At 43.1% G+C, this 22,744-nt stretch overlaps 1 protein-coding gene across 2 annotated transcripts in view; it reads left to right on the plus strand.

Moving 5' to 3' along the window:
- Positions 1-10,039: 10,039 nt before the first annotated feature.
- The window catches only part of reln (reelin), a 92,754-nt gene continuing 80,049 nt past the window's right edge, over positions 10,040-22,744 (plus strand). For both annotated transcript variants that reach the window (XM_034146062.1, XM_034146063.1), the window contains exon 1: positions 10,040-10,292. In XM_034146062.1, the coding sequence (XP_034001953.1) occupies positions 10,040-10,292 (253 nt within the window). The remainder of the gene's footprint in view (positions 10,293-22,744) is intronic.

Below are 22,744 nucleotides of genomic sequence, written 5' to 3' on the forward strand. Positions count from 1 at the left end.
ACAATATGGATTCGGCTACAGCTCAGCTTAAATGAGTTGGTGGGTTGCAGCGTTTAGCCTGTAGAGCTTCACCAGGGTGAACCTAGATGGTAAATAAGAGGGTTGTGTGCCGACTGTGTTATTTGGTGTGGAATTGATAAGCTCCCATGACATCCATGTCTTCCTCTAATTGGCATCATACTACCAGCCTCAAAGTGCAACCTAAAAACCTACGGAATAACAAATATAGCCAATTGAATTTGTTACAGTCCAATCACACAAACATGGACAATGTAGACCCTCAGCAGGTTTATTGTCACGTGTCAGATCCTGCTGAGGTCTCTGAGGCCAGAATTCATTTAGGAAAAACTACTGCACAAAACAGAGTCAGTGCAGCGCTCCTGGTCCACGTCTCTGGAGGCCCCTCGATAGGTGGGATGGATGGAGCTGGAAGAGATGAATGCTGGGTTGCCCGTCTTTGTGCTTCTCCAGAATGAAACCTTGATCAGGGATATAGGGAGGAGGAGAAGGAGGAGAGCAGGGAGGAGGAGTGGGCTCCAAGAGGGGGTGTGAAGCTAGTGGTTTAAAATGAGATTTTCACTTATTTATTTATTTATTTAGCTGAGCTCATAGCTCAAGGCTGTCTGCTTGTTGTGTGTTCCATGGCCTCAGAGCCCCCTCCCCCCTCCTCCCTGTGTTTTTTAATGTGAGTGTATCTGCAAGTGCAAATATGTGTGTGTGTGTGTGTCTGCATGCACACTTACACCACTACTACTAGTAGGTATTTGTGTCTATGTGTGTAGCACGGTGTGTGTGAGTGAGAGTTGTTGAGCATTTTAGCGCTGCTATCATTGCATGTGTTATTGCACCCGCTCTCTCCTATGAAGTGAGAGCCTGAGCTGGTGTCTAGGGATGAATGGTATCTTTTGGGAAAGATCTGTTTTATTATGTGTGTGCCAGACATGCTGGGCATCGTTAGCACACACAAGGAAAGCAACGTCTCCCAGGCTGTTGCTGAGCACAATGCCTGAAAACAGCTCAGATTATGCAGGACACGGTGGAGTGAGAACAAGAGATGTTTTGGCTTTTTTTTTCACAAGTTCATTGACATTTGCACCAACCACACTAAAATCAATATTGTTTCTATTAGATCTTAAGAATTGTTGGTGGTCGCGGAAGTTTTTATTTTTTTTATTTCAGATGCTAGGACATTTCTCTCATATTTCTCTCATTGATTTGTAGCTGTTCTCAAAGCCTGTTTTCTCTTGAATGCCAGCAGGTTAAGAGATGGGAACTGGACCTACAATGCAGAACATATCCTAGGTGTCATTGATTACTTATTTAAAGGAAACTAGTCCCATGTCAGTTGAGAAGATTATACCTCAGGACCGCAAAATTCACAGATGCGCCTAAAAAAAAAAGAAAATCGATCCTGTGTTCTGGACTCTACTCTGACCCAAAAATCTTCTGCCTCCTGTCCTTTCTACATTGTTGCTGGCTGGATGTTAGGATGGGGAAATGGCTGTCTTTGGTGTCAAGCCACTCAGCATTCACTCCGTCTGTCTTTGTCACAATGTGGCCATGTGTCTGTCATATCTCATGTCTCATATTCCTCGGCTTGTTCTTTCACAGCTCCGTTACCATGACTGCAGGATGGGAGGGGTGTTGCTGTGATGACAGTGAACTGGGGGGGGATGAACTAAAAACCTGGAGTTTGGAGAACAGATTTTAATGTCTAGGAAATGCAAAAGAGGTACAAGGCCAACCGTCTGTGGACACAGGCAGCCCTGAGCGACACAGTCTGCCATGCTCAAAACTCAGAAAGAACTATGACTCACAGCTATTGAAAAATGCATCACACTTCATTTGTGCCAGGCCATGTGCCTCCACTATTTAAACTCGCAGACATATACAGGCTGAATCCATTGTAGCCACTAGAACTCCATCAGGACAACAAAGTGCACCTGTACTAGTTGAACCTCTTATTTCTGTGTTCAGTGCTTTTTCATGTTTTATTTCGGATGAAGACAACAAGGGAAAGATAGTTGTGCATTAAAGATTCTGAAGTGTGTACTTTTCATAGTTATTATAATGTAGCTGTGTCCCAATTCTTTCCCATATTTTATTTAATGGTACTGTGTATTTATCTTGACAATTAACTTCTATCTTCTGAAAGAAAACACTGTCTCTATGATTTTGTTGAAGGGGCTTTACTTGGTTTACATTTAGATAAGTTCTGCAGTGTTTCCAATGTGGAGAGCAGTGGCCTAAAACTAGAATGTTAAAACAACTGACTCACTCGTTCTCTTGAAGATTAAGTCTGTCCTGCTAAATTCTCAGACACACAGTCACAGGTACTATACGGTTCAATCATTATCTTACTGTGTCTGGCAAGTTTTCAAGAAGCAATGGTTTCACTACGACAGGTTGCTACCCATCACCGAAGCGCTCAGACAGTTTACAATGTTCTGTATAAACAACAGATTTGGGTCTGGTGGTCAGTCTTTCAAGTCAGAGAGGAGGAACACCGTATGTGGGGAATGTTGATCCTGCTGTTTTTCAAAGGATGATACCTCACTTGGTCAAGTGGACAGCTTCATTTGTCAAGGTGTCAGTGGAGCCACTTCCAGAGGCTCTCAGCCTAATCCTAAAGGAATGGGAGACAGGCAGGGGACTTTTATTTTATCACCCACTCACATTGAGCAGCACTGCTTTTAAAGGAGGACTTGAAAAATGGGTGCGTAAAAACATAACATATCAGAACCTAACATTTTAGAAACCACCTGCTTACTAACAAAGCATAAAAAACATGTACAACAATGTTCTGTGTGAATATTTTAAGGGAACTTTTCAGTATAATTGGATCACTCGTTCCAACAGCAATCATGAGTCAGTCACTCAAATACTGAACAATTAAAATACATCCCATGATTAACAATTATGATAATTTCAGCATTTGGCCCAAAGCTGAACAAATCTGAATACAATTATACAAATTAACGGAAACGTTTTTTAAAGCATTAGTTTGTTTGTGCTGGACTAAATCACAGAACTTACTATTCATACAAAGGAGAACAAAAATAATCCAGACTAACGTAGAAGCGACTGAAGCAGAGCTTAAATTAAGAAAAATAAAATGACCCTGCCTGTTCACACCTTTGGGGTTTTCAGTTTTTGTGCAATACAGAGATTGTGTATGTGTGAATGCATTTACATGAGGAAACATGCCTGTCTGTGGGAGCAGCTATGGTGAATTGAGGCTTGTTTTCATGTACAGTCAGAGCAGAAGTGGATTAATACTTCAATCATTGTGGGATAATTGTGTTGTTTATCTTGTGACTTTGAAACATTGTTGGAAAAACTTCTGGTTACAAACAGATAAATGGTTTCATTCAACCCTTAGTTTCCACTGTGTTTCTGTAATTCAAGAGTCGAACACAGTGTTTGTCTTCTGGAATAGCTGCCATTAATATGTTCTGTGAGGCAGCAGTGCACATGGAAAAAGAGCTCTTCTAAGTGTTGTGACCTAAACTGGGTCTAGGTTTCAAGGAAAAACACGGGCACGGTAGGTGGCAAAGTTACTCATAATACTTATATGTTATTTTTTTGGGTGGTCTTGTGTTTTGTTAAATCTTATATTTGGAAGGTCTGGAAAATCGGTTTAAAATGTCTGTCCTTTCCTCCTATTTTGAAGGAATACACTCAGTGTTAGTAACTTAACCATCACAGTCGAAAAAATGCCTGTGTCGCCGTTTTCATTCGTGTCATTTCCTGCCACCTGCTGAGATCCGACTAATATCTGTGTTTTTCCTAGTGTGCCCAGGTAGAGCCTGGATGTTTGTGACCCCACTCTGTGACAGGACTTTGAGTTTTTGGGGTATTCCTGTCTGGTTTTATTTACACATTAAGTAACGCACCCCTCCTTTGACTCCTTTCAGGGGGGGACAAGCTTTTCATTGGACTAATTGGAGTGTGCAAGCCATCACAGCTGAAGTGCTCCCGCAGGGCCTCTCTTTCTCCTTTTCTCTTCTCTTGCCTTCTCCCCTCCTCCAACACCCAGGCTTTTATTATCATTTGCCATATCGAGTAAACAACCTGTTAGTGTAAATTAGGGTCCAGTGAGTGATGAAGCGACACATGACCCACCCCTCCTGCCTCCTTTGCCTCTGCTTTCCCCTCTCTTCATAGCCAGTGCACTCTTCCCATCCCTTTGAGCTCTGTTTCTCTTTTGTGCCTCCACCCTCTGTCCTGCCTTGTTTGGCACGCAGCCTTTTCAAAGACAGTGGTAGTGATGGTGGTTGTGTGTGTGTGTATGTGTGGATGCAGGGGGTCTGAAATGAAGATTGAAGCAGACAAAAAGCCCTAGCGCAACCTTGAGGTGGAAATTAATAATGATAAAAATAATTACTGCCCCACTCCCCTCACCCACGCCTCCCCGACCTAGTTTTCATAATAGAGAACGATAGCCCCCAGTCCCACACTATGAGTGTGTGTTTAAATGTGTATTAGTGTCTCTGTGTGTGTGCACATAAGGGGAAGGGGCTGCGGTGCGGCCATGGTGTTGTAGGGATAGATGTAGGACAGGACCTACATGAAGAAAGCACAGAGGGCATCAGGTACAGGGGAGTGTGTTGCTGGTTATACAGACTGCTACAGGTACAACAGACTGCTACAGGTACAACAGACTGCTACAGGTACAACAGACTGCTACAGGTACAACAGACTGCTACAGGTCAAACAGACACAACAGATACACTGACTTTCTCCCTGTCTGCCTCTTGTGCCTGAGAAACACTTGTGCTGGCTGCTGTCATTCTGTCTTTCAGCTCTAGGGATCTTGCTCAGAGTGTCAAGGGTTGTCATTTTGCGCAAATGTATTTGTGTGTGTGTGTTTGAACACTGTGAGCATAATGTATTCAGCAGGGGTGTGTGAACAGACGGGGAACACTGTACTGTGACCAATCGCTGCTAGCAGCTCCGGTCAGAGAAAGCTGCAGAAGGTCACACACATGTATGGACATATCCACACACACACTCTTTATAATGATGAACAATGGTGACCAATAGATTTTGTCGTTATTAGGCAATGTCTGTGTGTGTTTGAGAATTCTCCCATATCTGAGTCCACCTTATGACCCTCCACAGATGTCTGTCGGTAGTTTAGGTTTGGTAGCTTTAAATGCTTTTAGTAGTCCAACTGTTGGCCTGTAGAAATCTAATCTGTAGAACTGGCATTAACAGACTAAGTCCCTGCATAGAAATAAAACACACTGGGCTACAAATTATCCTACCTTTATGCATCATTTCTAAACATGTGTGTGCACTGTGGCAAAACTGAGACCGGATCAGCCTTTAGCCAGACAACCCTGAGTTTTTTTGCTTTAGTTTGCAAACCATGTGTCATTTACTGTAAGTGGTCTCATTGAAGTGAATGAAGAGGCTTTGACACAGTGCTTTTGTCTAAACAAGGGGCTAATTAAAAATAATGAGCTGCGTGGGCTGTCAGTCTACCAGCCATGTAAACTATCCTGTAGAAAATAGTGGCTATCAACTTGTTTATCTGTGTTAGTGTGTTGTTCATCCAGAATATAAACATGTTTTATATAAACTAAATGGAGAAGTTAGACTTGATGAACTTTATAGTTTGCTTGTTTGTGTGCACTTGTTTACTTTGTTCCTTTTGATAGGCCTGCAGTCCCCTTTTTTACAGAATGAAAACCACAATCCTTTTCTGCAAATCAAGCAGCATGACGCCCAAACTAGTCCAACAACACTTGAACATTGTTCATTTTTCAACACTTTAGGGCTGGTTAAAAGGATTGCATTTATGACGCCTCATGTACAAATCAGCATTCACACATTCACACACATGTATACAGAGGCAGAGGCTGCCATACAGTACATCTCACACACACTCACACACAGTTGGCAGGAGCAAATTGGGGTTGGGTTTTTTGCCCAAGGACACTTTGACTTGTTGGCTGCAGGGCTGGGGATCAAACCACTGACCTTCCAGTTGGTGGATGACTGCTCGACCTCCTGAGCCAAAACCACCTTCTGGTTTCCACTTGTAAAGGTCTTAATGAACCTTTTTGGTGTTTGCCAGAGAGGGTACGTCAGTCAGGAGTTTGTTAGTGTTTCTCCTTTTGTCTGACAATATCTCAACATAAGGTCTGCCACTGATAACACTTCCCCCTCTGCTCCCTGTTGAGCACCCCTCAGTTGGAATTCAGCCCTGAGAATAAGACGCCCATCCTGGGGGGATTTTTTTCTTCATGGAAGTTGGGAACGTGGAATCTGAAAAGACCATGTTCAAAGCTTCGATTACTACAAAGACTACTCATAGCGGTGGCCAGAAGGTCTTCAGTGCCTGTCACGGTGGCAACTGAAGAACCTGCTGGGGAGCATCAGCAGTGGATGATGAAAAAGGCTTTTCAGGCTTCGATAGCCCGGAGACCTTGTTAATCAGCAGAAAGTTATCATCAGGCCAGAAGGACTGAATCTTCTGAAGTTGCTAAAGCAAAAACCTTTTAGACTCCAAGAAAAAGTATTTTTGGTTGGTCTCCGAGAGGTTTTAGTAAAGCATTGGCAGGACAGAAGGGGGTGCTACCTTATTGTGGCATCAAACTGCAAAGTTTCAACCGCTTAATCATATCGTATAGTGACATGTTTCTTTCGTAGAAACCCAGCAACATTAATAAATGTTATTTCACCATTTGAAGATTGACTGGCATTTGTAGCGCCCTCTTGTTCTGCAGTTGTTTAACAGCATCTGACTACAGATAAGCACCTGCTTATCTAGATGAATTACCCCCTAATATTCTCATTACAATATGAATGTAATGAGAATATGCATACATTGGCATTTTCTTTGCAAGATTTCATTTGTATGATCACCTGTCTGCTGGCTTTAGTGCATTTTGTTTTACAACTCTGTATTCACCCTCTTGAAGAGCAGCTTTTTAAACGATTGATCTGACAGCAACCACTAAATATGGTTGACCGTAAACATTTTTGTTGTTGTCAGGGCGCTGGGGAGCCCCTCATCCACAATCATGGCTGTGGATATGTTGTGCTTTGCATTGGAAGCTAGGGAAGAGGCTATTTGGTGCCTTACTTTGGCTCGGTATTAAACACATTTTGATTTTCAAAAACGTGTCACTAACCTCATTGGCTTGCTTTCTTGTTGTTTGTTTTATAAAAAAACAACATACATTCAATGTCAAACCTTAAACAATTAAAAGGTATACATTTTGAATGCCTGCTCAGGGCTGTAACTACAGTTTGGCAACATTTACAGAGTAGAGACTGTTAAGATTTAAGCTCTTTAAGAAGTCTCACCAGTGAGTTATTGCATTTAGATTAATTAAAAGTGCTTGATTAAGGCATTGAGGAGCTGGAGGGAGGCTGTGAATTGGTTGAGTGTACAACAGAAGAAGACAGAGATAAACTCTGACCCCACTCTCGAGTCTCCGCAGAACGGTCCACCCTGATGACCTCTGAAGGCAACTGGGGAGGACGCACAGTGTTTCTGAAAAGTTACTGCCTTCAGTCCTCCTCACTGTACTTTCTTTTCAGTTGCTGTTTTCACAGAGCTATAGAGCAGTCATTTAACATCGTTTTGAATTGGTATAATATTATAAACAATACAACACACCTGGTCCATGTGGAGCCGATGTAACTCTTTTCATTTCACTTTATTTGGCCCTCTGATGCTATGTTGTGCCATGGGCGAAAGAAGCATCAGCAGACTGGTCACAGTATAACCACAGACACTGTTGGAAGAAAAACATTGTGTTGTTCTCCAAGGTTTTTGAAAAAGAGTTGTTGCTGTGTGTAATTTCCATGGATTATAAAATCAACAAAAAACAAAAAACACATGATCTCATCAGTGAAGAACTGTGAAAAACAAAATATAATGAACAGTGCACTGAGCAGGCAGGTTTGTAGAAAGGAGGTGCATTTTTCTGCTTCAGAACTAAATAAAGACAGAATGAACCTGAATAGAAAAGGGTTAAACCAAAACTTACATCACAATCAGAGTGTACTTGAAGTAACTGTATTTGTAGAATTTCTAGGTTGTGTAGTTTGGCCTCACTTTTTCTGAAAGTTCTGACAGTAATTTGTAAGTGAATATAAATCAGCATGGCCACAATAATAAAAATCAACATCCTCTGTGAGTCTGTGAAACTCTTTAAAGTTGCGTAATAATTGCCTCTTTTTTTTTTACAGCATTCTTGGAGTCTGGACTGCTATGTGGATAAACACGCTGACTGGAGTTCGTCTGGGGGCAGCAGCTGGCCTGACAGGTGAATGACTTCACTCGAGAAAAGTATAAATCTTTCCAAACACCAAAACAGAACGAAACATGAAACCATTACAGTATTTGGAACACGTGAATTTTGCTCCTGTGTCGTGTTATCCCATGAATGTGCATATGGACATGGGTTTGTGTGTGTGTGTGTATGTGAGTCAGGGTTTGGACTGTGAAAGCATCTGGCCTCTCCGGCCTGGCTGTGTCTCCTGCTGTGGGTCAGTCAGGCTGTTTGGACATGAAGTGGCTCTGAGTGTGTGTGCAGCTTGCTAGCTTGGGAGTGTTTATGTCTGTAATAGGCACTTAACCACACAAACCCAGCAGGCAGATAAAGAGAAATGCCAGACGAGACGCTCAGTGGTGTTAACAGCAAGTTCTTTAAGTTACTGTGATAATTTATTTAATGTGGTTTTCTCTGCAGAACCACATTATGTAGCAGCCCTTGTCTGCTGAGAGATTATTCGAGCAGGGGGGGCTAGTGTATCACTTACACACAGAGCAAGATATGGATGAGCGAGAGACATGGAGGGGGTGTGTGGCTGTAAAGTATGTGGGGTGTCGGTTCATGTTATTTGTATTTATTCCCGGATTAAAAAAGGAGAGATGGGGATGGGGGTGTGGTTTTTACAGGGTGTTAAATACTTATCCATCATTTGGTGAGCTGGAGCAGAGGCTGGTGGGGGAGAGAAAGCAGCATTATGGCTGGTGTCGGCACAGTAGTAGTGGGTTAATCCAGAGAAGACAAGCATGCTCTGACAGGGAGAAAAAGTTGGAGAATCCTGTGGAAAAGGAGATTCTGATGGGGGGGGGGAAAGCAACAGTAGAGAAGAAGAAAAACAAATCTCAGTGCTGCTGAGGACGAGAGGAGAAACAGAGAGGTACAGGGTTGGAAAAAGAGGGAGATCGAAAGAGGGGAGGGGGGGGACCAAGTGGGAGAGAAGCAGAGAGTAACAGGGAAGAAGAGGGAGGTGAAGAGAATGGAAGAGGGAGGGAGAAAGGAGGTGTGATAGTGGGTGGGAGAGGAGGAGACAGTCTGGTGGACGGGCAAAAAGACAAAGGAAAGGGAAAAGGGTGATAGGGATATGTCAGTAGACTGGTTAGGGATGGAGGAACTAACAAATGCATAGAGATAAGACAAGGTCTCAGGAGAGGGATACAAGAGTGCAATGTGGAGTAACACAGTGTTTTAGTGAGAGGTAAGAGAAGGAGTTAGAGGGGGGGAGGAAGAGATTAGGGGGAAAAGGCAGAGTGATAGACTGGCAGAGAAGAGGGAGGGGAGAAGAGCTGGATGAGAGAGAGGAGGGAGGCCGTCTCATAGAGCGCATACAGCACGCGTGGAGCTGGTGTTAGAGCGAAAGAGAGACAGAGAGAGGGAGGGAGGGAGGGAGGGAGGGAGGGTGGGAGGAGAGAGGGAAACAGAGGGAGGGGATGAGGTATTTAAGCGCCGGAGCAGGACAGCACAGGCGAAGCTCTGAACTCCCTGAGAGTGAAGGTAGGACAGGGAGAGGAGGCAGAAGAACAGAGCTCTACAGTTTTCCTGACGGCCAAGCCCACACACTCACACACACAAATATAGCGCATACAAACACACTCTCACGCACGCACTTTTGGACTTTCGACTCAATTGTGGACTCCAAAAGCTGTCCTTCTCTGGAGCTCTACCTGTGCCTTCCTCGCTCCCACTCATCACTCTCCTCAACTCCTCACCCACTGTCCCTGCCTCAGCCCCCCGCTTGGTGAGGGCAGATGGCCGTGGCGCGGGCCTCTCTCGGGGGTGCCTTAGGCTGTGCCCTGCTGGCCCTAGTCTTGGGGAGCAGCAGCATGGATTTCGGGGCACCCCCCGCAAGCTTCTACCCACGTTTCAACCCCTTCTTCTTCCTGTGCACCCACCACGGGGAGCTGGAGGGAACCGGGATGACAGAAGGTGGGGGAGAGGTGCTACTCACCCTTCAAATTACGGGGAACCCCATCGCCTACACCCCTGGACAGGAGTACCAAGGTGAGCACACCCCCTACGGTGTCCACTTTGCTTTTCTTGCTATGTTGACGAGCATGGGATTTATCTTTTAGCAAATTGTGTTGAATAACAAAAAAAATGAAATGTGTTGAATTGATCTGATTGTACATTTCCCTGGTTGTGAAAAATAAAATGCATTTTGTATTATTTAACGATAGATTTCGCCCTGTGATAAATTCACTTAATTTTTTCTCGATGAGTAGACACTGCTAAAATGTGCTTGAATTGTTGCATGTAATACATTTTACATGAAAGAAAAATAAAACAACTTTATGATCAAGAACTCTACACACACGTGCGCAGTGAACACATTTCACTTGCAGCTGTGCTTTGCACATGAGGTACCGCTTTGGTGTGTGCACACAGTATGGGAGTGTGCAGTTTGTGTGGGGAGCTGTTGTTGGAAACCAGCATTTATGTAACTGTAATAAGTAGTGATGCTGAGTGGGACTCCTGTTTAGTGCCGTGAGCAGCTCTGGTGTTTTACTGCGCTGTGATCCTGATGCTCCATGTGTAGGTGGCTTCTCCACAGGACTAACAGTGAGATCCCTCTATCTGAATGAGAGCGAGTGCGAATGGACAACCCGGAGCACATTACAAAGCTCTGACTGCTGGAAGTAAAGACTTAGAGATGAGTAAATGATGTCTAGCATGTAAGAGGAGAAAGAGATTAATGTCCTCTTTCCCACGCTGACGTGCTGGCACCTGATCTGGAAAAATGATCCCCCTCTGACCTCCCAAACGGTCTCATCATTCCTCACTCACTCACTTAACACTAGGGACAGTGACCTGCACAGGCCACCACAGACACACTGGGGTCACATTCCCATGCAGCTATCTTCTTCTCTAAATGTATACACATATTATGTATATAACTGATCAAATCTAACATCCGAAATATACACACATTTTGTGTACTTTGCCCACATCTTCTCCTTACCCTGTCTTTGCTGTATTCCATCTAATTTGATATGGCAAACACTGGCTTTATTACCCTGTCCTTGCGCTGCGAACAACTGAAATCCATTATCATGGCAAATAAACCTCTTCATTTCAAAAAGGATATGTGAAGCAGAGTTTGTGTAATTGTATATTGAAAGAAGAGGATATGAGAAGGCCAAGAAAACAGAGCTGGAAACGAGAGGATTCTGGAAGAAGCCATATTATCCTCTGTCTGAAAATAACAGCCCGGATCAACCCTTCAGTCAAGCACCTTTTAACAGGGCCGGGCTTTTAGGGAGAGATTTGAATAACTAGCTGGTGGATGGGAGGGATAGCGCACGGAGAGGTTTAAATAATTAGCATTATAAATGTGGTGGACTGGGAGGAGGGAGAGATTTAAATAGGGCCACGGCTGGGATCGGATGGAGTAGGGGGGAGATTTAAATGACGATGAGAGGATTGAGCAGATAAGATACCAGCAGCGGGGCTTGCACGGAAAAATGACATTGTTCCAAGCTGCTCACTTTTTTTCTCCGTCCCATGATTTGGCACATGGTGTTCCCTCATTGTTACATTTCTGGGGTTTTGACTGAGTTTGCATGGAAGAATAAACGGCAAGTGTAACGTGGCTGTCTGTGTGTTTAGTTTTGAAATCAGGACCAATACCAATCTCTCTTTCATTTCTCTCTTTCATCTCATCGAAAAATAGCTGGTTACATCCATTCTTTCATGTTCTCACCACAGTCACTGTCATTGTTATTGTTGCAAGAATGGTGTGGTCTGAGAGCTATACATACGGTTAGATTGAGGGTTGATGTATCTGTCTGTTCTCCTGAAAGCAGAATGAGAGACAAGCAGTAAATCACATCTTCTGCTGGTGTGAGGGAAAGGGCAAGGAAAGTGCTTGTGCCATTTTTGTCTTCTGCGAAAGAGCTTTTGTATTTTAGCGTGTTTCTTTATTTGGTTTGATCTCAATCGTTTTTTTTTCAGATAGCTTTTTATGTGCACTCTGGGCTTTAGTTTTGGATTACATTTGGTTTAATCTTCTAAAAGCAACGTGTGATCTAACCACTGAAAGAGCTGCATGTGGAAATGGTGGGCGGAAGGCATTGGAGATGCTGGCCGTGTGGTTGTTGAAGGGCTGTCGAGAAGAAAACTGAAGAAAGGAGAGAGTTTGTCAGTGTAGGGAGGGAAAGTAAGATGAAGAAAATAGCTTTGAAGACCTGCTACAAAAGAGACAGGAGGTGAGTGTCTCCAAGACCCACCTCAGTATTCAGTGCTGAGCCACGGGAAGATTCTGTGTGGCCGATTTGTCCTACAGTAATTGGGTTTCTGACCTGACCTCACTGCTTCCCGCTTCTCTGTTGCTTTTGAATGATAAGACCATGTGTGGGCAGCATACTCTGTGTGTGTGTGTGTGTTGTAGACAAGATTACTGTGTTTAGCTATCAGAATGAAATGACCAGGGAGAGAGGTTGCGTTGCTCTACGTGAAATGTTTGAGAGGGTGGGTGTATTGGCAGGATCATCATGGACAAAATGGAAACAGAAATACTGTAGAGACACTTTGAACTGCTGGGAAATGGAAAAGAGGGGAAATGAAAAGATTTCTGTGCTTGCATTCAGACTCTAGGGTCAATACTTTTTATGTACTAGACAAATGGAGACCAAGTGTCACTCACACACACTCACATACTGCCCACATACAGCCTCATCTTACAGAAGAGAGAGAGCAGCGAGAAGATGAAAGGTCAGACTGGGATTTGAGTCTGTGCTCTAAATAATCAAACATGCCTTTTGAACCACTTTTGCTACACTCAGGAAGTTCTTTATTACAAAAATGTCAAAGCATTTTTTTCTCTCTGACATCTATTAACTGCTATGTGAACAGGAGATGTTCTCCATACAGCAGCATGTTTATAGAGAGCAACATCAGAACATAAGACCCAGAGCACCATTTCTAAACACAGTCAATCAAAGGTTGCTGTTATTCCTTCTTGTGTTTTTCTTGTCCCTTTTCTTTGGAAATATTACGTGTGCATTTTCCAAGATAAAAAACAGTGTTCAAAAAGGGATGATGACACAGCAGTGGGAGAACAGGAAGAGACCAAATTCTTCAAAACAGGCTGTTTTAGTATCAGAAAACATGGCCTTTCCAGTAAAGCACGTTGGATTCAAATCATGAGCAAAGGGGAGATCAATCTACTGTGTTCTGCATTATTATATGGATAGAAAGCACAATGGAAAAGATCGGGGAGGGTATGATATTGCTGCGCTGTGTCCTCTGCAAGTCAGTAGAGAATTGCCGGAAAAATGGAGGTGCATGAGCAGAAAATGGGCCAGGGAGATTGATTGAGTGCCTTTGGGTGTCGAGGAATACGTAGCATGTTTTCTGTCTATTTCATGTGCACATATTCATTACTTGTGGATGTAATGTACAGTTGAGTTCATCACGACAACAGATTCAAAATTCATGTTTGTTTTGACATCGTACAGTGTTTATGATTGGTGTCAGTTAGTCTGCCCATTTTATGTTTATGGTAGTAAAAACCCTAAATGAGTGCTTGTATTCACAATGCACGTATTTGCATATGGAGTTTTTGTTGTGTTTTTATATGCAGGGTTGTTGATGTCGGTGTAAAGCAATGAATTAGCCACTCACACTTGCCCCTGCTGAGACATGCAGGTTCAGGTAGGCAGCGTTGCTCTCCACCGCACGATATTCATTGTTCCTGCATACCGTTGAAAGCCAAACAATATTCAATGGGCTTCAGCAGTGTGTCTCTACCACAGTGCCACAATTGAAAAACAGAGCGTAAAACAAGCGAGCTGCTTAGAGAACTAGTTGACGGTACAGGCTGAAATGGCCATTGCTAATCTGTCAATGGTCTCTACAGCAGTCCCTTTTCCATGGACCTTTTCATGTGCAAATGATTGAAGAGGCCCAAGAAACAATCGACATTTCAAGGAGATTTGGACGTTGGCACCAAATGACATTCTTATTGGGAACTTGAAGATAAATTCCTCCCCACAAAATGCCATCAGCTCTTCCCATGATAACTTATCAGATTAGACATTGTGAATTACTTTAGCATCTCTCCTGCCAACCACTAGAAACAACTCAATGTGTCTTGCAATAGGAAAAGGGCCATTATCTATTTGCAAAGTTGATAACTTGTCGTGATTGGGGGATTTTGTTTTGCGACTAGGTTGTTGACCGATGTTTGAAGAAGAAAAGAGTCAGTCATTTGGAAGCAAAGGTCACAGACAGAGGATCCTGGTAAGGCTTTAGGAAAGCAGATGTTATTTTACCATACGCCAGGGCATATCAGTAAAGTCACAGTGAGACATCATGGAAACACCGGGCCCATCTTTAAGTCTTTGCAAACTCACATTTGTCCTTGTCTTTAGATTAAATACCAAAATGCCATCAATCTGCTGTGACTTGAGCAGCCCGTCGGATGTCATCATCGCCTTCTGCACCACTTAACCTCTGAGGGTACCCTGATAGGTCTGCCGTCTGACCTCTGACCACTTCTTGTCAGTGCTGCCTTGCTTGGAGCTCTTTTCCTGTGGAGTGATTAGATTTGGCTGGTGTTTCCTACTCTTCCTGTCCACCAGTCTAGTGTCTCTGTTGATCTTAACTGTGGCATTTTCATGTTTTTGTATCTATTTAAAGACCAAGAAAACTCTTCAGTATTTCCTACGGTGCAGCAAGCATTGGTCAGTGAACCATCAAAAGAGTGGCCTAGTTTTCATGCAGACATCCAGTTTCGGGGAACAGGGACACTGAAAAACGAGGTAAAAGTGAGGAACGAGTACAGGGGATAGGGGCTAATGGTTTAAGTCTCTCTTGTGAGCAAAAGAAAAGCAACACGCAGATAGCACTAGCACTTTCATTGGTCCAAACCTGTGCATTCATTAGCTTCCCAGCTCTTCAGCCTCTCTGCCTCCTGCTGCTCTGCCTGAATAGGTCACTTCACTGAGTAGAGAGAAGTGTGTCAAGTGTATTACTGTTTGTATGGGCTTGCTGGGTGTGTTTGGGTGTTCTGTCTTTGTGGACATTGAAAGATGAACCATTTAAAGAGCATTGTATTCCCCGAGATATGCCAGTTTCCTTTATATGAAGGAGCAGATGGGCGAGAAATGAGAATGGATATTCATTGGGAATCTTTCCTTTGTCACACATGCACGCTTGGCCATGCACACAGCACTCAGTTCTTAGTGGGTGATCCATCATGACATAGAGACAGGTCAGATGTTACGCTTGCTAAACACAAATGTCCTGATCAGCGGGCTATTACAACTCATTGTGCCAATGTTACAACGGGACATGAACAGGAGGTTACTATTTTCCTCCTGTCAGGTGCTAAATGGCTGTGTCAAGTTGTTTTCACGGGAACATGATCTAGCTATTATAACATACTGTACAAACCTATGAAATCGTAATGAGGCTACAGAAAACGTACAGTGACGCAGACTTTTGATCTGCCTTTGTATTTCCTCATAAAGAGGCAGTGAGCTGCAGCGGCTCTACTTGAGATGGCTCAGATGCCACCTATACGCTACTTTTGTGGCAAATTGATTTACTGAATCAGAGCACGGACAATCGCCTCAGATAATAGTGATATTGTTAGCTCTTGCCAGACTGGTGCCAGGTGTGGTAGAAAACGCTAAAAATGAAGGCAGGGAGTGGATCCCTGCCAGGCAGAGGTGTTTGCCTGTGCCTGTCTGATCTGGGCAAGCTGCAAGAAACTCTTACATGTTTTATTTTGTATTTCCTCAGTGCATTTATTTTCCAGCCAAAACAAGAAAGCTCTTAACAAGCAAATGTGAGTTGTGTTTTCAGTGACTGTCATGAGTGGGCAGACGAGTGGGTGTAAGTATTTTCAGGATGTTGGAGTGTGTGCTTGCCTTTTGGGGGTTTGTCTGATTCGGAGTGTCTCTCTGTTGATTATAAAAGCTGGGGCGTGCCGATGTTGGGCTAATGCTGTCCCGGTATGCACTTGCTTGCGGTGATTCCCATGTGTTTCTTTCTGGTGTCTGGAGATTATTTAGACAGCAGAAGCACCAACACAAATCCCACCACTGGCACTCCTGGTACAACAGCAGCAAAAAAACACACACACATTTGTTGACATAAAAAGTTTTTCCACGCCTAAAGCACAAAGCATTTGGTAGCAATTTGTTGGCTACCTACTCACATTCCTATTGTTGTTAAAGGTTAAGTTTGATGAGGAACTCTGTATTTCAGCCTTTGTATATGTATCACTCCCAAAGGAAAGCCATAGTAAGTAAGAGAACACCAGCCCACAGAGCCCACACAACATACTCTAACCCTGAGGGATTGAGGATGAATCCTAACCACACTTTGTTTACAGCCTACATTTTTTCAATTGAAAACACAAGGGAAGCACCCTTCTAAGGTCTACTTTAACAATTTTTTATTGGCATATTACAGTTCCCCTCCTTTCCTCTGCCTCTTTGATGTTTACTTTAATTTACAAACAGGTTGTAAACATAATTACAATGTTGTTTTTTTCTTCGTAAAAAGCCCCAACTCCAAGTCTACATATAACATGAAGATCTTTATGTGTCTATGCAAACTCATGCTAATGTCCCCACCCCAATCTACCCCTCAACAATGGGCCAGTGTTCATTCCCCTTAAGGAGTACCAAGTGGCTCTAAGCCGGATTTTGAAAAGTGATGGATCCTTTGGAAACCTTTCTTCCCCCCTCCCCATCCTTCGTGCTGGACGTGTTATTCTCTGGGGTGGTTTCCCAGCCGTTGTTGATTAGCGTGTCAGCTTTGCCGATGGCCTCTTCCTTTTAGAGAAAGGAGCTCCTGTTGGAGGATTGTGTTCCTTCTCCTCCTCTTGCTCTGGATCCTCCTCCTGGCGGCTTCATTGAGAAAGCTGTAATCCCTGCTTGGGGGGCAGTGTGTCGTCTGTGCTGATAGCATTCAGAGGGCCTTGTAGCAGTCCAATGGACCCACTACAGAGGAGGCGGCATGGTGCAACTGGCTGGGTGCTGGGCACACGGCGCGTGGCACAGGCGGATTAGCCCCGGCTCTACCCCCCATTCAGCTCCAGCCTCCTTCAAACAGCCAGGCCCCTCTGCCCACAGAGACACGGCAGGCTGTTACAGGCAGATTACACATCCGTGCACATGCACCAGCTCACACGTACTGCCGCTGAAAGTGACAGCATGGGTGAGGGGGTTAGTGTTTACAGAGCCCCTGAAAATATTTCATTCCCCTAATGCTCTCTGTTGAAATCCCACCTATCAAACCTCATACCTCCAGCCCCCACAGGTCTGCGTGTCATCTCTGACTCAGGATTAGAACATCAACAGTGATACTCCCAATAGACCAAATAAAGATAAGAACTTTAATCTTGCATTTAGGATTTACCAGAAAGACTTCTCAACTGCAAGCTTACCTTTGCCTTTCACATGTCATCAATACATATAAAAATGTCCTTTTCTACCATGGAATACCCAGAGGAGCAGCATGTCTTACACCTCAGTGGATCGGGTGTTTGATTGTCTTCTTGTCAGGGAGTGATTGCGATTGAAGAAGTGAGACTTCTCCTTCCTGCCTCACTGTATTCAAGGAAAGCTGCCTGTTCCCTTCCAAAGTAAAGGACAGTGTTCCTCTGTCCATGGTTGATTTCTGTCCTCCTTACTTTCTGGGAATGTGTGTTTGTGGCCTGCAGCTCAATGCTTAATTATACAGGGACTAAGAACATGAAATAAGACAATCGCCGAATCACACCTCAGCATTTACCACAAAGTAGAATACTTCTAACAAGGTAGTGGAACATTTGTTGCCAGTTGAAGTTGACTGTGATGTAGGCTTTGCCAAGGTTTAAGCAAGAAATGTCTTTGTCAGTGACTCAACACACTTGTTTTGGTGCGCACGTGACTTTGTCTAGAAAGCAGAGGATACAGAATGACAGAGTTGTTGAGTTATCCTTTCTATGGAGTGTAAGCAGAGGTCTGAGGTAGAGGTTAAGACAGTAAAGAGGTGGGGATGAGAGAGGGGTGATGGAGGGAGCGTGACAGTGTTAATTACAGCAATGAGTGCATTCTTACCAAGCTGAGCCGGTGTGATTAAGACTGGATGTCAAGGGAAACGCTCCCCATTGATCCACTGCCAGTAGAGACCATCTAGTCTTTCATTACTGCAACCAGCTTGTTAATTAGAAATCAATCTTTCCCCTCTGCTCTATGACGCCCCCCCCTCCACACCACTGTGTCACTCCCCTTCCAGCCAAACATTTCTACTCAAAAGCAATGGAGGCACTTCAGACTTTGACTAATGTCAGTAGTTTTTCACTTAGTTGGCCATAATCTGTCATTTTCACGCCAAGAAAGAGCAGGGAGCGGAGAGCAAAAAAGTGAGGCACAATATCCTGCCTTCCTTTCCAGCTCCCAGGACGTCTTTCAGCTCTTTAAGGAATTTGCCAAACTCTATTATTGCTTCAAGACTGAGCACTGAATTCAAATGTACTTGCTGAACAACATTTATCATGTTGCCTTTCAATAACATCTTTGTTCAATTGCATATTTTTAGGATCAGTGAGAGACCAGTATAGTTTTTCTGTAGAAAACTAAATCAGACCGACAACAAGGCTTATGGCTCATTTATATTCAATGGATTAGGGTTTTTACTATAACTATTACTTTTTGCATAAGTTGACCTACTGACAATACTTGTTATATGATAATGTGAATGAAGGAAAAACAAGATCTGTCAAATAAATTCCAAACAAAAAAACAGTTATGTCCTAAATTATACCTGCTTTATTGATGGGTCATATAGTATAAAGTCTATCTATAGTCTTCTGTTTAATAAGTGATGTTTTAATGAAAATGTTTTTCAAGCAGGAAAGAGGGTTTGAAGAGTTGTTGAAAGGACAGACAGAGTGTGGATGTAAATGTTACCCCTGTGTAAAGTGACAGCTCAGTTATTCATATTAGAGCCATCATATCTGGTATTCTGGGAATTGGTAAGGACTGCTACTTCACACATCTTGAGTCTGCATTTTTGCTCTGCCTAAGTGCACATTCAGTATATAAGCGTCTGCATACAGTAGTAGACGCAAGGGAGAGCAGCTGTTTGATTTTACAGAAATATAGATGAGTCCAGATGTTTCTGGGCAGCAGGCATGTAAAGCTAGGAGCAGATGCCTTTATGCTACAGGCACATGTAGATGGACTCATTTGCAGACAAAATGTGTGTCATATAAGTAAAAAACAAAGATATATTTTTATTTGAATTGCTCATTTTCATTATTTTGGTGGTAGCAATATCCAAGTGAAACCATAGCACTTTCAAGGACTCGTAAAAATGTAAAAAATATTATTTCAAAGTCCATCCATGCTGTGTGTAAGGACTCTTACTTGTTTTTTGAACACTATTAACAATTACAGTCTAACGTAAAGTGAGCACCATGTCTTTTACTTTTCACGAGGCTGAAACAGTTCAAAAGTCCAGGTTTGGTTCTCTGATAAAAACTGCAGTTTGAAGTGTCAGCGCGTGTGGATGGCTAAGAGGAGGGCAGGTGCACCTGGCGCTAACTCACTCGCCTATTCTCTTTCATCTCGTAAACCTGAGTGAGCCTGGAATATGCAATGTTGGAAATACAGGGATGGGATTTCAGCAAAGAAAAAAAACTGTTTTTTATATATTGCATTTCTTAGTACAGTACACTATGACATTAAAGTATTAACTTTTGGGGCTATTTCATCTCAGTTGGAAATGATTCAAAAGAAGCGCTGTGAGTCATTTTAATAAAACATGACTGAGTAGCTCCAAGATATTGACATTTATTAAGTTTGGTCTATTCGTCTCCTTGTATGTGGGGAAAGGTTCATGTTGTATACCATCAAAAACAGCCTATTTCAACTAAAACTATGATAGACTAGATTCCCTCTATATTTTGACTCCTGTACTGTAAACATTTTCTCTCTGAAGGGGCGGCACATTTATCCATGGTTTTGACCAGTTGAAACGCTATTAAACAGCATATTTGGTTTACAACAAAACATGTGTATATTAAAACGGCACCATTGCTGGATGGTTAGTTAAATGTAATGGAATTCTTTTTGCATGATAATGGTAGTAAAGGAATGAAGACAGACATCTTCTGTGTGTTTAGAACCAAATTATGCTGCTTTTCGATTTCTCATGTACTTCCTTAAAAGTTGTATCTTACTTCCTTCATTTTATCTATCACTTTGCGTCTTTTATTGACTTAATAACATGCACACAGTAAGAACAGAGATCTAATGACAGGGATTTGGTGCTCAGTTTCATATAAGATATTGGATACAATGGATATTGGATTGATCTTGGCCATTGTGCTGAAGAACTCCAGTTATCAGGTTCGTTTTAGGATTGTCTCTAAGATTGTTGAAATAATTGTTCTGCAGTTTTGGTATTATGATAAGGTATACCAATCCCCCCTCTGCTTGCTCTGTTAAAGAGCTTTTTTACTGAAGGTTTGTAGGTATCGAGTGGTTGTTCAAAGGATGTGACTTCTATGGCCAGGTTGGTCAAACTGGACTGACAGGGGGTCACTCTGGTTGACATAGACCTTTGTCCCTCATCCTTTTCCTGGTCTCAAGTCTCAAGGCCTGGCTGTGACAGATGCCTTCCGGCCATGGCTCTACAGCTGTGGAGAAGGTCGGGGTGGGCTGTTCATGGCGGTCGGGACAGACCAGCTGTGGGGAGGGGGTGAAGGTCGTGTAGGCTAAGTAGCCTGCCGTCCCTGAGTGGGACACAGCAGCCAGGCGGGTTATATAGCTTGTGGTTGACAGCTTTGCACTCATTACCTGCTTCCTGTTTCCTATCAGGGCAGCTCCCGATGGAGAAGGTGAGATTGAAAGGGAGTTATGCAACAGTGCTGGTCCATATCCAATGTCTGCATTTGGTCTGTGCGTACTTTCACAGCTGGCCTGCTGGTTGGCTCTGTGTTTTATTGTCTTTCTGTGCAAGTGCGTGTGATAAGACGTGTCTCTTAACACATGTTGATGGATGTGTGGAGTGTCTGTCTCAAGCTAGCAGCATAGATTTCAATTGATATTAAGTGTGTGTGTGTATGTGTGTGTGTGTGTGTGTGTGTGTGTGTGTGTGTGTGTGTGTGTGTGTGTGTGTGTGTGTGTGTGTGTGTGTGTGTCTGTCCTGTGAGGAGTTGTGGTTTGGGCCTTTCCCCAGTTGTTGAGGCTGACTGGGCTTTTAATGTTTTCCTACATTCCTTTGATTTTCCCTGCAAGGGGAAGCCGTATTCAGTGTCTCATCTCAGTAACCTGCGTAGCTTCACATTAAAGTGGTTTATGTTCTCATGTTAAACACTTTGTCTTGTAATTGTGATTAAGCATGTTCCGTATGGCTCTGTTAGGTTGAGGTACATGCTTAGCTTGTCATGGCTGTATGGCTGAAGCCTTTTCTCTGTCTGCAGAACACATGGTGTTGATCATAAGGACAGCTCACTCTCCAGTCCTGGCAGCCATTAGGCAACAGAGGGAAAGAATGACAGTGTTCCTGAACCTTATTACAATGTAACCCTTTACAGCAACCACCAATTATGCTGATTGATATTCCCTTTATGCTGAATGTTTGGTAAATCTAATAAATAATATCTAGTTCATCTCTGAGTAATAATTCAGGATGCGGTTGCTTGTTGCTTCAAGTCATGGTTATTTTCTTACCAAATTGGCTTTAGTCTCATGTGCACAGTACATATTACTACCCTTTTTTCCCTTCTATCAACATTGATGAAGATGAGATCCATATAACAGACCCTGAACTTGTCGAAACCTATTTAAATTCTCATAGCAGGGATCTGAACTTTGATAGGATGTGGGGGCTGTTTGAGGTCTCTGTACAATGAACCAATGAATAATGTTGAAAGCCCAGAGAGATGACTTTCTATCAAAGCCACTTACAGGTAAAGAGAAAAGCCTTTGAGTTGTCACAGTTTTTCTAGCACATCCCTGATTTGGAGTTGTTCATCAGTGAAAGAGCCTTTCCAGTGGTGTTGCTTGTAAATCAAATGTCCACTTCTTGGTACATTTCTGAGAAAAATAGCATAATAGTACATTGTGTGCAGCATAGTATAACTGACAGAACATTTGCAAATGGTTCTAACCCAGATATTAAGTTATGTTTATCCTCTAATATTCTCTGGAGACACCTCTGCCTGCTTATTTTCAAGTATGTGACACGCAGGCTAATATGAATGCAAACAGACACACACATACATTGAATGGTATGAGAGCAGCACAATGAAGTGTGATTCTGAAGCAGATTATGTGTGAGGAACAGGATGTTTGTGACAGAACTGCCTCTTCACTCCACGGCTGTTGCAGGGGTGAAGCCAAGTTAGGGAGGCTTGAAGGCTTCAACTCCCTCCTCGGTAAACGGAGAATAACTTTAACAAAACTGGACTCAGTACAAGAACAGGCTACACATTATGATCTTTGGCA

The sequence above is a fragment of the Trematomus bernacchii genome, unplaced genomic scaffold (assembly GCF_902827165.1).
Source record: "Trematomus bernacchii unplaced genomic scaffold, fTreBer1.1, whole genome shotgun sequence".
Classification (NCBI taxonomy): Eukaryota; Metazoa; Chordata; class Actinopteri; order Perciformes; family Nototheniidae; genus Trematomus; species Trematomus bernacchii.